Source organism: Scyliorhinus canicula, chromosome 21 (genome assembly GCF_902713615.1).
Source record: "Scyliorhinus canicula chromosome 21, sScyCan1.1, whole genome shotgun sequence".
Taxonomy (NCBI): Eukaryota; Metazoa; Chordata; class Chondrichthyes; order Carcharhiniformes; family Scyliorhinidae; genus Scyliorhinus; species Scyliorhinus canicula.
In genome coordinates this window covers 70,562,076-70,576,014 of record NC_052166.1, presented here as the reverse complement: position 1 = coordinate 70,576,014, position 13,939 = coordinate 70,562,076, and the positions used below count along the sequence as shown (strand labels likewise).

The 13,939-nt window shown below is 46.1% G+C and overlaps 2 protein-coding genes across 5 annotated transcripts in view; one reads left to right on the top strand and one right to left on the bottom strand.

Annotated features, from left to right (window-relative positions):
* adamtsl2 (ADAMTS-like 2) overlaps nt 1-13,939 on the top strand; it is a 122,051-nt gene that overhangs the window by 25,979 nt on the left and 82,133 nt on the right. For 2 of the 4 annotated variants that reach the window (XM_038781865.1, XM_038781866.1), the window contains 2 exons: nt 934-1,009; nt 7,927-8,029. In XM_038781865.1, coding sequence (XP_038637793.1) covers nt 934-1,009; nt 7,927-8,029 — 179 coding nt within the window. Of the gene's footprint in view, nt 1-930; nt 1,010-7,926; nt 8,030-13,939 lie in introns of all 4 variants that reach the window. The other 2 variants (XM_038781864.1, XM_038781867.1) reach the window with 2 other exon arrangements.
* mymk (myomaker, myoblast fusion factor) overlaps nt 1-13,939 on the bottom strand; it is a 130,273-nt gene that overhangs the window by 97,432 nt on the left and 18,902 nt on the right. The gene's annotated exons all lie outside the window — the stretch shown is intronic.

Genomic DNA, 13,939 nt, shown 5'->3' with positions numbered 1-13,939 from the left:
GGATAAGGAGGGAAAGTAGGGTTGAGGATTATCCAATCAGATTAATGAGGATCTCATTGAATGGTGGAGCAGACTCGATGAGTCGAATGGCCTACTGCTCCTATGTAATAGGGAAACTTTAGTCACATGCAGTTTCCTTCAGGTTCAGGAGATGCTAGGAGTTTGTTTGCGCAGAATAGTAGTAGCACAGGACTTCAGTCCTACCTTGACTCTGTCCCAGAACTGACTAATTTCCTAGAGGTGCTGGCCCTTTGTGCTGCAGAGTCCGAGTAGAATTCTCACCATCACCATCACTCTGACTCCCACCATTGAGGCCAGAAAATCTTGCCAAAGCGGCAGAACAAGAGCTGAGAGGCCTGATAGAGAACCTCAACCATAATTCTGAAGGAGTTTGTCTTGAAATTAAGAGAGAGGATGTTTCTGCCTGGCCTTCAGCCAGCAGAAGAATTGGGAATCTTCACCATCTCCATCCTGGGCCTGTTTATTACTCCATCAACCAGGAGAAGCCGCAGCTGATGGGCAGGAGGGAACGGAGTTTGGTGTCCAGACTTATCCATATTGTCAGCATTCATGTGGTAACCTGGGAAAGGGGTGAGTAGAGCTGGTTCCATTGGGTCTGGGGTGGGAGATGGCATGAAGCTTCATTCCCGTTTTCTTGCTGCAATTTGACTATGAATGCCAAACCAAATCCAACACAAGGTCTTAAATCTTTAGACTTAAAGGTGACGGCATGCGAGAGAATGAGTGCTGACCACTCCTTTTATTCTGAAATAATTTTGTAATCCGGTAAATTATACATATTTTAACCTAATTTTCTAAATTTAATGACCGTTTTGATTCTGTTTATCTGACAGGCTTTTATTGACTAAACATTAAAGATACAATTTATCTTGGACCACAAAATAGAATATGTTTGCATGTTTCATTTAGCAGAAGGCTAGCAGTGATGGAAACTGGTAACCAGACTTGTACAGGCACTTCTAAAAGACATCAGCTATGCAATATACAGGTCAGTGGAACCATTTACTGCTGGTATAGCTTGGTTATTATGGTATGGTCAATATACAAGGAAATACTGGATGGAAGTTCACTACATGGAAAACAGCGATGTAGCACATAGCAGCTGGGAGTGTGCGACAAGGAACGCGTGTAGGCTGGAATTCTTTGGCCGCTCGCTGGTGGCAGGATTCTCTGGTCCCGCTGGCAGTGGATCCCCGTCCATGGGATTCCTGGAGGCATGGGGCAGTTTGAATGGGAATGCCCATTGACAGCAGCGTCTCGCTCTCTCTCTGTGTGTGCGTCTCGCTCTCTCTCTGTGTGTGCGTCGCGCTCTCTCTCTGTGTGTGCGTCGCGCTCTCTCTCTGTGTGTGCGTCGCGCTCTCTCTCTGTGTGTGCGTCTCGCTCTCTCTCTGTGTGTGCGTCTCGCTCTCTCTCTGTGTGTGCGTCTCGCTCTCTCTCTGTGTGTGCGTCTCGCTCTCTCTCTGTGTGTGCGTCTCGCTCTCTCTCTGTGTGTGCGTCTCGCTCTCTCTCTGTGTGTGCGTCTCGCTCTCTCTCTGTGTGTGCGTCTCGCTCTCTCTCTGTGTGTGCGTCTCGCTCTCTCTCTGTGTGTGCGTCTCGCTCTCTCTCTGTGTGTGCGTCTCTCTCTCTCTCTGTGTGTGCGTCTCTCTCTCTCTCTGTGTGTGCGTCTCTCTCTCTCTCTGTGTGTGCGTCTCGCTCTCTCTCTGTGTGTGCGTCTCGCTCTCTCTCTGTGTGTGCGTCTCGCTCTCTCTCTGTGTGTGCGTCTCGCTCTCTCTCTGTGTGTGCGTCTCGCTCTCTCTCTGTGTGTGCGTCTCGCTCGCTCTCTGTGTGTGCGTCTCGCTCGCTCTCTGTGTGTGCGTCTCGCTCGCTCTCTGTGTGTGCGTCTCGCTCGCTCTCTGTGTGTGTGCGTCTCGCTCGCTCTCTGTGTGTGTGCGTCTCGCTCGCTCTCTGTGTGTGTGCGTCTCGCTCGCTCTCTGTGTGTGTGCGTCTCGCTCGCTCTCTGTGTGTGTGTGCGCGTCTCGCGTTGTGTGCGGAGGGGATCTAAATCCTGCTGTATCCTCTCACAGTCCTCATCGCTATCCACAATTCCACCAACCTTTGTGTCGTCTGCAAACGTACTAATCAGACCAGTTACATTTTCCTCCAAATCATTTATATATACTACGAACAGCAAAGGTCCCAGCACTGATCCCTGTGGAACACCACTAGTCACAGCCCTCCAATTAGGAAAGTACCCTTCCATTGCTACTCTCTGCCTTCAATGACCTAGCCAGTTCTGTATCCACCTTGCCAGTTCTGTATCCACCTTGCCAGCTCACCCCTGATCCCGTGTGACTTCATCTTTTGTACCAGTCTACCATGAGGGACCTTGTCAAAGGCCTTACTGAAGTCCATATAGACAACATCCACTGCCCTACCTGCATCAATCATCTTTGTATCCTCTTCGAAAAACTCTTATCAAGTTAGTGAGACACGACCTCCCCTTCACAAAACCATGCTGCCTCTCACTAATTTTCTTCCAAATGGGAGTAGAACGTGTGTCGAAGAATTCTCTCCAGTAATTTCCCTACCACTGACGTAAGACTCACCGGCCTGTAGTTCCCTGGATTATCCTTGCTACCCTTCTTAAACAAAGGAACAACATTGGCAACCTTTTGACAGTGAGCTGAAAAGGTTGCCAACTTCAAATGTCATACTTAACTTCTCATGCAGCATACCGACACACACCGACTGATCATTGGGGGTGGGGAGGGGGAGGGTGTTTAACGGTGTACAGGACCCATGAGCAGACAGGTCGAATCCCAAAACGGGAAGACTCCCAACATGGGGAAGGAACTCTGCCTATTCGTGGAGCAGATGGACCCATGGCATTTCACCCACCCAGAGGAGAAGGAGTTCTCCTTCTCCCAAGTAAATAATGTGTCTTCACGGATTGGTTTTTTTGTGGTGGGGAAAATCTATTATTCCAGGGCGAGTAAGGGCGGAAAACTCCACGATCGTAAACTCTGACCACGCTCCACATTATATAGATGTGAGGTTGGAGATGGGCCGTGCCCAATGTCCCCCATGGAGGTTAGACGCTACCCTCCTGGCCGACGAGGCTTTCTGTGAGAAAATATCACCGGCCATAGATGAGTACATTACTGATAACCATATCACCGGCCATAGACGGGTACATTACTGATAACCATATCACCGGCCATAGACGGGTACATTACTAATAACCATATCACCGGCCATAGACGGGTACATTACTGATAACCATATCACCGGCCATAGACGGGTACATTACTGATAACCATATCACCGGCCATAGATGGGTACATTACTGATAACCATATCACCGGCCATAGACGGGTACATTACTGATAACCATATCACCGGCCATAGACGGGTACATTACTGATAACCATATCACCGGCCATAGACGGGTACATTACTGATAACCATATCACCGGCCATAGACGGGTACATTACTGATAACCATATCACCGGCCATAGACGGGTACATTACTGATAACCATATCACCGGCCATAGACGGGTACATTACTGATAACCATATCACCGGCCATAGACGGGTACATTACTGATAACCATATCACCGGCCATAGATGGGTACATTACTGATAACCATATCACCGGCCATAGACGGGTACATTACTGATAACCATATCACCGGCCATAGACTGGTACATTACTAATAACCATATCACCGGCCATAGACGGGTACATTACTGATAACCATATCACCGGCCATAGACGGGTACATTACTGATAACCATATCACCGGCCATAGACTGGTACATTACTAATAACCATATCACCGGCCATAGACTGGTACATTACTGATAACCAGAATGGGGAAGTCGCCGTCTTCACGTTCTGGGAGGTGCTGAAGGCTGTAATCAGGGGTGAAATTATCGCTGAAAAATCACGAAGAGATGGTGGCTAAGCAACTGCTAGTTGACTCCATACTGGAAGAAGACCGGCCATACTCCGAGGACCCGACCATAGAGCTCCTGGTGGAGGGGAAAAAGCTGCAAATGGACTTTGACCTGTTCTCCACAAGGAAAACAGTGCACCAACTGTGCCAGGCACGGGGACCCTGTACGAGCACGGCTGGCTCACCAGCTGAGAAAGCAGGCAGCCACGAGGGAAATAGCCCAGATTAGGGACAGCAAGGGCAAACTAGTAGCGGAGCCAGAAAAGGTCAACAAGGCATTTGAGACCTTTTACTGGGGGCTGTGCACCTCTTGAGCCCCCAGCAGGGGACTTGAGGGTGAAGCAGTTCCACGATGGACTGGACATGCCTGTCGTGAGGGAGGATAGGAGATGGGGGCTGGAAGAACTGGGAGAGGTCATTGAGAGTATTAACTCCATGAAGGTGCTGGAACCGGAGGGTTTCCCAGCGGACTTCTGCACAAGTTTTGGGATAGCACAGGCCTTGCACTTGTGGGGGGTAGACATAGACACGAAAATACTGGCCAAGAGGCTGGAGGACTGCGTACTAGAAATGGTAGCTGAAGACCAAATGGGCTTTAAGGATAGACCGCTAGCATGGAACATCAGGCACCTTCTGAACATGATCATGACCCCATCCGGGGAGAGAACACCTGAGGTGATCATAAAATCATAGAATTTACAGTGCAGAAGGAGGCCATTCGGCCCATCGAGTCTGCACCGGCCCTTGTAAATAGCACCTTACTCATCTTTGTCACCTCCTCCAAAAACTCGATCAAGTTAGTCAAGCACTACCTCCCCTTCACAAAACCATGCTGTCTATCGCTAATGAGTCCATTTTGTTTCCAAATGGGTATAAATCCTGTCCCTGAGAATTCTCTCCAATAATTTACCTACTACCAACATGAGGCTCACCGGCCTATAGTTTCCAGGATTATCCCTGCTACCTTTCTTAAACAGCAATACCACATTAGCTATTCTCCAGTCCTCTGGGATCTCACCTGTAGCCAATGAAGATACAAATATGTCAAACGGGCCCCAGCAATGTCCTCTCTTGCTTCTCTCAGTATTCTGAGGTAAATCCCACCAGACCCAGGAGATGTATGTCTCCCTTAATGTATTTTAAAACACCCAAAACCACCTCCTTTCTGATGTCAACATGACCCAGACTATCCACACACCTTACCCAAGAAAGTACTCACTTAGTACCTCGGCCATTTTCTCTGGCTCAACGCTGTCTTTAAGTGGTCCAGTCCTTTCCCTGACCACCCTCTTGCTTTTTACTTATGAATAAAAAGCTTTGGGATTCACCTTAATCTTACTTGCCAATGATGTTTCATGACCCCTCCTAGCCCTCCGAAATTTCCTTCCTACTTTTTTTATACTTAAGGGTTTCGACTGTTCCCACCCTTCTAGACTGTACAAAAGCCTCCCTTTTTCTTTTTGACAAGGTTCACAATATCCCTCATTATCCAAGGCTCCCTAAACATCCCATACTTATCCTTCGTTCTCTCAGGTTCGTGATTTTCCTGAATCTTAATCAATTGTCCGTTGAAAGACTCGCACGTGCCTGATGTTGATTTACTCTCCAAAGCCGCAGCCAATCCAAATTCTTTAATTTCCCCTGCAGCACGGCTATAATATTTTCCTTAACCAGTAATGCTCCTCTCCTTTTACATTCCCCTCTATCTCTCCTGAAGCATGTATATCCTGCAACGTTCAGCTGCCAATCCTGCCCTTCCTTTAACCATAGTTTCCCTGGACGCAGAAAACCTTTGACAGACTTGAGTGGAAGTACCTCTGAGGAACTGGGGCAGTTTGGGCTTGGAACCGGGTTCACTGCCTGGGTGAAACTCCTGTACAGCAAAATACCATCAACTCTGTACAGCTGGAAGTACATAGGGGCACAAGGCAGGGATGCCTGTTGGTCCCGGCGGTGGAGGACAAATGCGAACAGCGCCAAGGAGGCCCAGCCAACTATGCCCACATGGTCTGGTATCGCCCCAGACTTGCTGGGTTATGTCCAAGGTGATGGGGGAAACGTGGCAATCTTCGGGGTATTAGAACAGCCAGATCTGTTCATGGAGAGGAGGGCCGCCACTCTTGCCTTTGCCTCCGTAATTGCCTGCAGGAGAATCCTGTTCGGCTGGCGGTCAGCAGCACCACCCAAAACTGCAGACTAGCTGTCTGACCTGTCGGAATTTCTCCAAATGGAGAAAATCAAATTCTCCATCCAGGGCTTCTACAGAACGTGGGATCCATTCACTCAGTTCTTCCAAGACCTGTTTGTGGCCAACAGTTAATAAGCCAAGGAAAAGGAGAGGGTGGTCACAATACAGCAAGGAGAGGATGAGGGGGTGCATGAAACCCAAATCTGCTCAACAAATAGCAAGATATAAGGCATCACACCAACGCAACTGGAGCAGGACACGTGTAGACGAGGGAAGAAGGCACGCCAGGTGGCTGGGGGGTGGTCAGGATGAAAAGGGGGAGAGGGAGCAGGGAACCCAGCCAGAGTCAAATGCCTACTGAGAAACGAAAAACAGGTAACAGTAACCACTATTGTAAATAGTGTAAGACAACTAATGTGTAAATATTTTGTTTTTTTCTTTTGTCTTCAAATGTATGTCCATGCTTATTCTTGCTCTCTCAACTCCAAAAAAAACTTAATTTAAAAACAGTCAACAAAAAAAAAGTTAAAGTAGGACAACAGTTCGGAGTAGGGACTGTTGAAAATGTGGAACTTGCTGCCTTGGGAGTGGTTCAAGCGAATAGCATGGACACATTTCAGGGGAAACTAGACAATCACACGAGGGAGTTGGGAATAGAGGATTGTAAATTTACATTAGCGGAGCTTGGTGAGAAAGATGGCTGGCACTATGTGAATCTTGTTTGGGAGCATGCACACCAGAACAGAGAGTAGCTGTTAATGTGCTGCTGCGTGGGAAACAAACAAGACCGGGAACCAGAAACATGAACAGGTAATGGTACAAAAATTTAGAATGCTGTTTGCCATTTCAAGTGCCATTACAAAGACTTACTTGGGGAAGACAGTGCCAGGCTGCTCCCTGCATGGCCCTGGATGTTTCCACCTGGATATTATTGAAGAAACTCCTAAAGGCAGCAGTGGTATAAGCCAAATGTTTTCCCCAATATCTTGGGATTCCACACAAGGACAGGGGATGGTTGAGAGTACATGTGTATGACAAAGTAGGGCAAGGGAATGGTGCAAAGTGGATGGTTTAGCCTATTTGCTGAGTAGCAAATAGAGGATTGACACCGTATTGTTTATTGAGTGGAACAAATCAACAAGTTGGAATTGTATACAGTCCTTGAAATGGGCTGGTTTAGTTCACTGAGCTAAATCGCTGGCTTTTAATGCAGGCCAGCAGCACGGTTCGATTCCCGTACCAGCCTCCCCGGGCAGGCGCCGGAATGTGGCGACTAGGGGCTTTTCACAGTAACTTCATTGAAGCCTACTCGTGACAATAAGCAATTTTCATTTCATTTTCAAATTGTGTTTAACATTTGATTCCAATGACAATGGCTTCCACAACGCAGCACCACCTCACTACTACTACTACGTTTAGATGTCATCTGCCAAATAGAGTTGTTGTGAGCAGCTGAAAGCAATAGGCACTCTGGTTAAAACTGGTTTTCCCAGTCCCTGACTTGTACAATACTGTAAATTTGTATTGTGCTGTCCAGACTTGCATTGTACTCTTTTGGCTAATAACAGCTGCCATGTGCAGCAACGTCCAGTCTCTAGAAGGCCGAGTCCATGTGCCATCTCTTAAAGATGGGAAGGCCATTCCTCTAGCAGCATGTTGAAGATATCCCAAAATATTTCACAACCAATCTTTGAAGGGTAATTAATCACTGTGTGATGTGGCAGCCAATTCAGATGTAACAAATTACAATTCAGCATACTTTTATATCTGCTGCAGGAGTGCCCAGCTAATGGGAGGAGCTTCCGCGAGGAGCAGTGTTCATCGTTTAACTCCCATGTTTATAATGGAAGGACTTACAAGTGGAAACCATTATACCCAGGTGAGGAAAGATGTACCTGCTACACTGGAACTGTTTGATCTCGCACACTATTGAAACAGTAAGAAAGAGTGAGCAAGCTTTCTTTCTGCAATACAATGATTTACAATTCGTTATGGGCAGAATTTCCCCAAAATTTATCAATCCCAGGTTCAAACTGAAAACCAGCGCATCTCTCTCCAGATGCTGAAAACCAGCGCGTACCTCGCCAGATGCACAGCGTGTTTTTACTCCAGATTTTCTGGCACTCAGCACATGGGGAATCTGGGGGCATGGTTTGTGCTGTCACTCTGGCGGGCGTGGCCTGATGGAACAATTGGGGTGCAAGACTGGTTAGAATATATTCCCGTACCAGCCTCCCCGGACAGGCGCCGGAATGTGGCGACTAGGGGCTTTTCACAGTAACTTCATTGAAGCCTACTCGTGACAATAAGCGATTTTCATTTCATTTCATATCTGAACCTGACACTGACAAATTTTGGGAAAATTCCACTTGCTATCTTTTCGTTTGTTAGTGACAGTTTTTTAAAATTTGTAATGCCAAAAATTTGTTGGTCTATAATAAGATTTTCCACTATTATTGTTGAAGAACAATGCAGGGAAGGGGCCAGTTAGCAAGTCTCTGATTCCTGTCTTGCCCAGTAAAGGCATGTCATAGTCATAACTTCTAAACCTACATTGAACTCTGTATAGAATCTTCTAGAATTGACCCTTCTTTAACAAATGGTTGATGATGTGTTGCAAAATATGGCTGCTGAAGATCACCTGGCTTTCAGTGTGTGGATTCAAAAGTTGTCACATCCTTTCGAAGGACAAAAGGACACTTTCCAGACAAGAGGTGGCACTACCTAGCACCGGAAAACATCCAAGAAGAGATTTCCTGACTTGAAGAGATCACTCTGAAACCAAGATATTGGTTAAGTCAACACCCAGGGTGAACATCTGAAAACAATAATCCAGGTTACGGCTATGCAACCTAAACCCTAACCCTGACCCAACCGAAGCCCAACTTCCAATTTGTAAAGGGAACTGAGAAAGAACAGGTAAAACAGCCATGTTGGTCTTCCTATTTAAATATAAGTGATATCTGCAAAAGACAAAACTCAATAGCAGTATGAGAAAGTACAGTAACATCTATGCCTTAAGAGCTGGAGATGGTAAAATGGAAAGTTTTTATGCCTGTGCAGAGGCAGATTCAATTGGAATATTCAAGAGGGAACTGGATTGTTATCTGAAAAGAAGGAATGTACACTATTGCGGGGTGAAGGCAGATGAGTGACTCTGCTCCTGCAGAGCAGGCAGGCTAAATGGCTTCTTTCTGTGCTGTTAATATTTCTGTGATAATCTACGACCATGAAAGGCCCATCCTGCAAGTGTGTACATGTTTCCTGGGAGACGGCCATGATGCACATGAGGTATTCCCAGTTGCCACAACTTTTCTAGCTCTCCACTTGGTTCTGAGGATTGACTCTTGGTGACTAGGGCTACCCATTGACGACATGGCTTCTCACACCGGTGAGGAACCTTGCTCTACAGCAGAGGCAAGATACAATGCTAATCACGGGTCCCCCTTAGCAACAATCAAGCAGACTATTCAACTTCTGAAAATATAATTCTGATCCTTCGACTGATCTGGTGGAGCCCTTCAGTATGCCCCATTGAGTGTTTGCATAATGTGGTGGTCTGCTGTGCTCTCCTGTCTGATGCTGCATATATCACCACATGACTGAATTCAGACTTCATTTGACAAAGAGGATGGAATACAGGGTGCTGGGCTGGTAACGCACGAGGAAGAGGCCTTTGTTCCGTGCCTCCCTGGCAATTCTTTCAATGCCTCTTGCATCCGGTTCAATCTAACACAGCCTGAAACAATGATGCCCGTTGCTACTGAATTGTATACTGCTCGTCTCTACCTTCCTGCCAGTATTCAGCAATGAATGCCCAAGTCAAGAAGCTCACTTGCAGAACATGGAGGGTATGTAAATATGGCCAGGCACTACATTGGCAGACATTGAGATAGCAATGGTAAGGGTGGCTTCTGCCAAAGCGTGAAGGAAACCTTCAGAGATTGTCCACAATGAGGGTGATCTTGCTTTAATTTAAGTAACAAAAATAAAACCAAGTTTGTTGCACCTGTGAGAGCTAGAGTGCATCTTGAGTTTAGGGACTTGCATTTGCCCCTTATGGTTCATCCGTATCTGAGGTGGAGGCAGGCTACATTTTTCTTGTCATTTCTAAATATTTGTTAGTGAGAACATTGCGAATATTTATTACTTGCCAGCAATATAAAATAGCTGTATCCACCACTCAATTCAAGGACACTTTGGAGAACAAATAAGTATTTTTTTCTAAATATTTGAGCACTGATTCATTGGCCACTTACTGAGACTATAAAAGGTAAGTGTGCAAGAAGAGGATAGACTATTCTATCATAGTCTTAAAAACACTGCCCACTGTCCCTGCTGCAATCTGCCTAGCAATGTGGAAAATTGCCCCAGTGTGTCCTGTACACCAGAAACAGGACAAATTCTACCTGGCCGATTACCGCCCTTCCTACCTGGCCAATTACCACCCTATCAGTCTACTCTCAGGTCATCAGCAAAGTGATGTAAGGAGTCATCAACAGCTGTATCAAGTGGCACTTACTCCGTAATAACCTGCTCACTGAAGCTCAGTTTGGGTTCCGCTAGGGTCACTCAACCCCTGACATTACAGCCTTGGTTCAAACATAGACAAAAGAGCTGAATGCCAGAGGTGAGGTGAAAGTAACTGGCCTTGACATCAAAGCAGCATTTGACCCAGTGTGGCATCACGGAACCCTGGCTAAACTGGAGTCAATGGGAAACCCCTTCTCTTGTTGGGAGTAATAGCTAGCACAAAGGAAGATGGTTGTGGTGGTTGGAGGTCGATCATCTCAGTTCCAGAACAGCACTGCAGGAGTTCCTCGGCCCAACCATGTTCAGCTGTTTCATCAATGACCTCCCTTCCATCATAAGGTGAGAAGTGGAGATGTTCACTATTGATTGCACAATGTTCACCATTCATATCTTCAAACAGGCACAGTAGAAGATACAAGTTTCATACCAGAAATAGATGTTGAAATGGGGAAATTAATATCAATCATCAATAGGTACGTAAAGAGAAAAATATTGGTGAGGACAAATGTCCCTTACAGTCGGAAATGGGGGAATTTATAATGGGGTACAAAGAAATGACTGAAGAACTAAATACATACTTTGGTTCTACGTTCACAACGGAGAACACCATGACATACCAGAAATGTTGGCGTGCAGGATCTACTGAGGGGGAGGAACTAAAGGAAGTCCGTGTTGGGGAAATAGATGGGATTGAAGGCCGATAAATTCCCAGGGCCTGATAATCTATATCTCAGACTAAGGAAATTACCCTAGAAATAGTGGATGCATTAGTGGTCATCTTCCAGGATTCTGTAGACTCTGGAACAGTTCCTGCAGATTGGAGGGTAGCTAATATAAATCCACTATTTAAAAAGGTAGGTAAATAAAGGTTTAGGAAAGTAAGTATTTTATCCACCACACAGAACATGGTGTCCGAAGTGTGCAGCCGGGATTGATAACTAGACAACCAGCAGATGTGAAAACTGCAGAGAATAATCAAAACTTAGGCTGCAACTTTGTAAAGTCCTGCAGTTTGCGATTTTGTGTGTGCGTGTCTTACTCGTGATGGACGACATGTCAGACCCATGATATGCTTCTCCTGCACAATGTGGGAAATAAGGCACGGTTTTGGCATCCCTGATGACCATGTGCCAAAGGTATTCTGTCCAAATGCAGCTTCTAGCTAACTGCATTTTGAAGCTGGAGCACCGGGTGGAATTGTGGAGCATCCGCAATGCTGAGGAAGTTGTGGATAGCATGTTTAGCGAGGTGGTCACATTGCAGATGAGGATTACGCAGGCAGAAAAAGAATGGGTGGCCATCAGGAACAGTAAAAGACTCTGGAAAGTAGTGCAAGAGTGTCCTGTGGTCATCCCTGAACCTGTGTTGGTTCAGGGATGTATTTTAAACATATTCTGCTTTGGACACTGTTTGGGGAGGGGGGAGGGGGGGGGGGGGTGTGGGGCGAGGAGGAGGAGCAGCAGCCGCCAAGTTCACGGCTCCGTGGGTGGCTCTTATACTCAGACGGGCAGGGGGAAAGCGAGTGATAGAGGATTTAGTAGTTCAGGCCACAGACCGATGCTTCTGTTGTTGTAAACGTGAATCAAGGATGGCATGTTGCCTCGTGCCAGGGATCGTGATGTCACGAGCAGCTGCAGGGAATTCTGAGGAGGGAAGGTGAACAGCCAGTGGCTGTGGTTCACATTGGCATTAACAACATCAGTAAACAAAGGGGTGAGAACCTGCAAGGTGAGTACAGGAAGTTAGGAGATAAATTACAATGCTGGACTTCAAATGTAGTAATCTCAGGATTACTCCCAGTTCCACGTGCTGGTGAGAGCAGGAATAAGAAGCTAGACCAAATTAACACATGGCTGGAGTGATGGTGTATCCAGGAGGGGCTCATATTCTTGAGATACTGGGACTGGTTCTGGGGAAGATGGGACCTGGACAGATTGCACCCGGGCAAAGCTGGGACTAATGTCCTTGCAGGGGCTTTTACTCGTTCTGTTGGGGAGCATTTAAACTAGTGTGACAGAGGATGGGATTCCTGGCCTGCATCTGACTCTAGATCCACAGCAATGTGGTTGACTCTCTTCAATGCCCTTATGGATGGGCAATAAATGCTGACCCAGCCAGCGTCACCCAATCCCATGAATTAATATAATTTTTTAACATATTGGCAGCTCAATATCCCTGGTTATAGAGTCTCCAGACACGAGAGGGAAATTTAGAAAAAAGGAGGGGATAAAGAATCAATTCCAGATGTGAGGGATGATATACCAAACGGGTCAACAAACGAGGCTTTGTGGTTTGAATTTTCAGATAAAAAAGCGCAGTTATGTGACTGAGAGTCTTCTATAGCCCCCCAATAGTGAAAGGGAGATTGGAGAGCAAATATGTAGGCAGATTTCTGCCTGTAAGAACAAGAGGGTAATAATAGTCGGAGACTTTAACTATCCCAATATCAACTGGGAATCAAACAATGAGGGGAACTGAAGGAGAAAGATTCATGCAGTGTGTGCATGAAAATGTTCTCAACCAAATTAGTGACAAACCCAACGAGAGGAGATGCAATTCTAGATGCAGTCTTGGGGAACGGAGAAGGACAGGTGGGTGATGTGACAGTTGGATAGGGGATAGTGACCACAATTTAGTTAGATTCAGTATGACCGTGGAAAAGGACAGAATTAAGGCGGGACTAAATGTTTTGAATTGTGGGAAGGTATTTTTTGTAGAAATGATAAGGGACTTGGCTGAGGTGAACTGGCCAGCATTGCTAGAGGGTAAATTTGTGGAAAACCAGTGGGATGCACTAAAAAGCGATATCTTAAATGTAGACATGTCCCCTCCAAACAACATAAGAAGAATAAAAAGAATACAGGGGAAAATCAAGCAGAAAAAGAAATAGGCACAAAGAACTAAGCACTGCAGATAGCCTGGACAAATATAGAAAGTGCGGGGCTGTTTAGCACAGGGCTAAATCGCTGGCTTTGAAAGCAGGCCAGCAACACGGTTCGATTCCCGTAACAGCCTCCCCGAACAGGCGCCGGAATGTGGCGACTAGGGGCTTTTCACAGTAACTTCATTGAAACCTACTCGTGACAATAAGCGATTTTCATTTCATTTTCATTTTATTCATTTCAAAAAGGAAATAAGAAAATTAAAGAGACATGAAAAAAGATTAGCAAGTAAAGTTAAAGAAAACCCAAAGATGTTTTGCCAATATATTAATGGCAAAAGTTAGTTAAATGCAAACGTGGTTCCATTGTTTAAA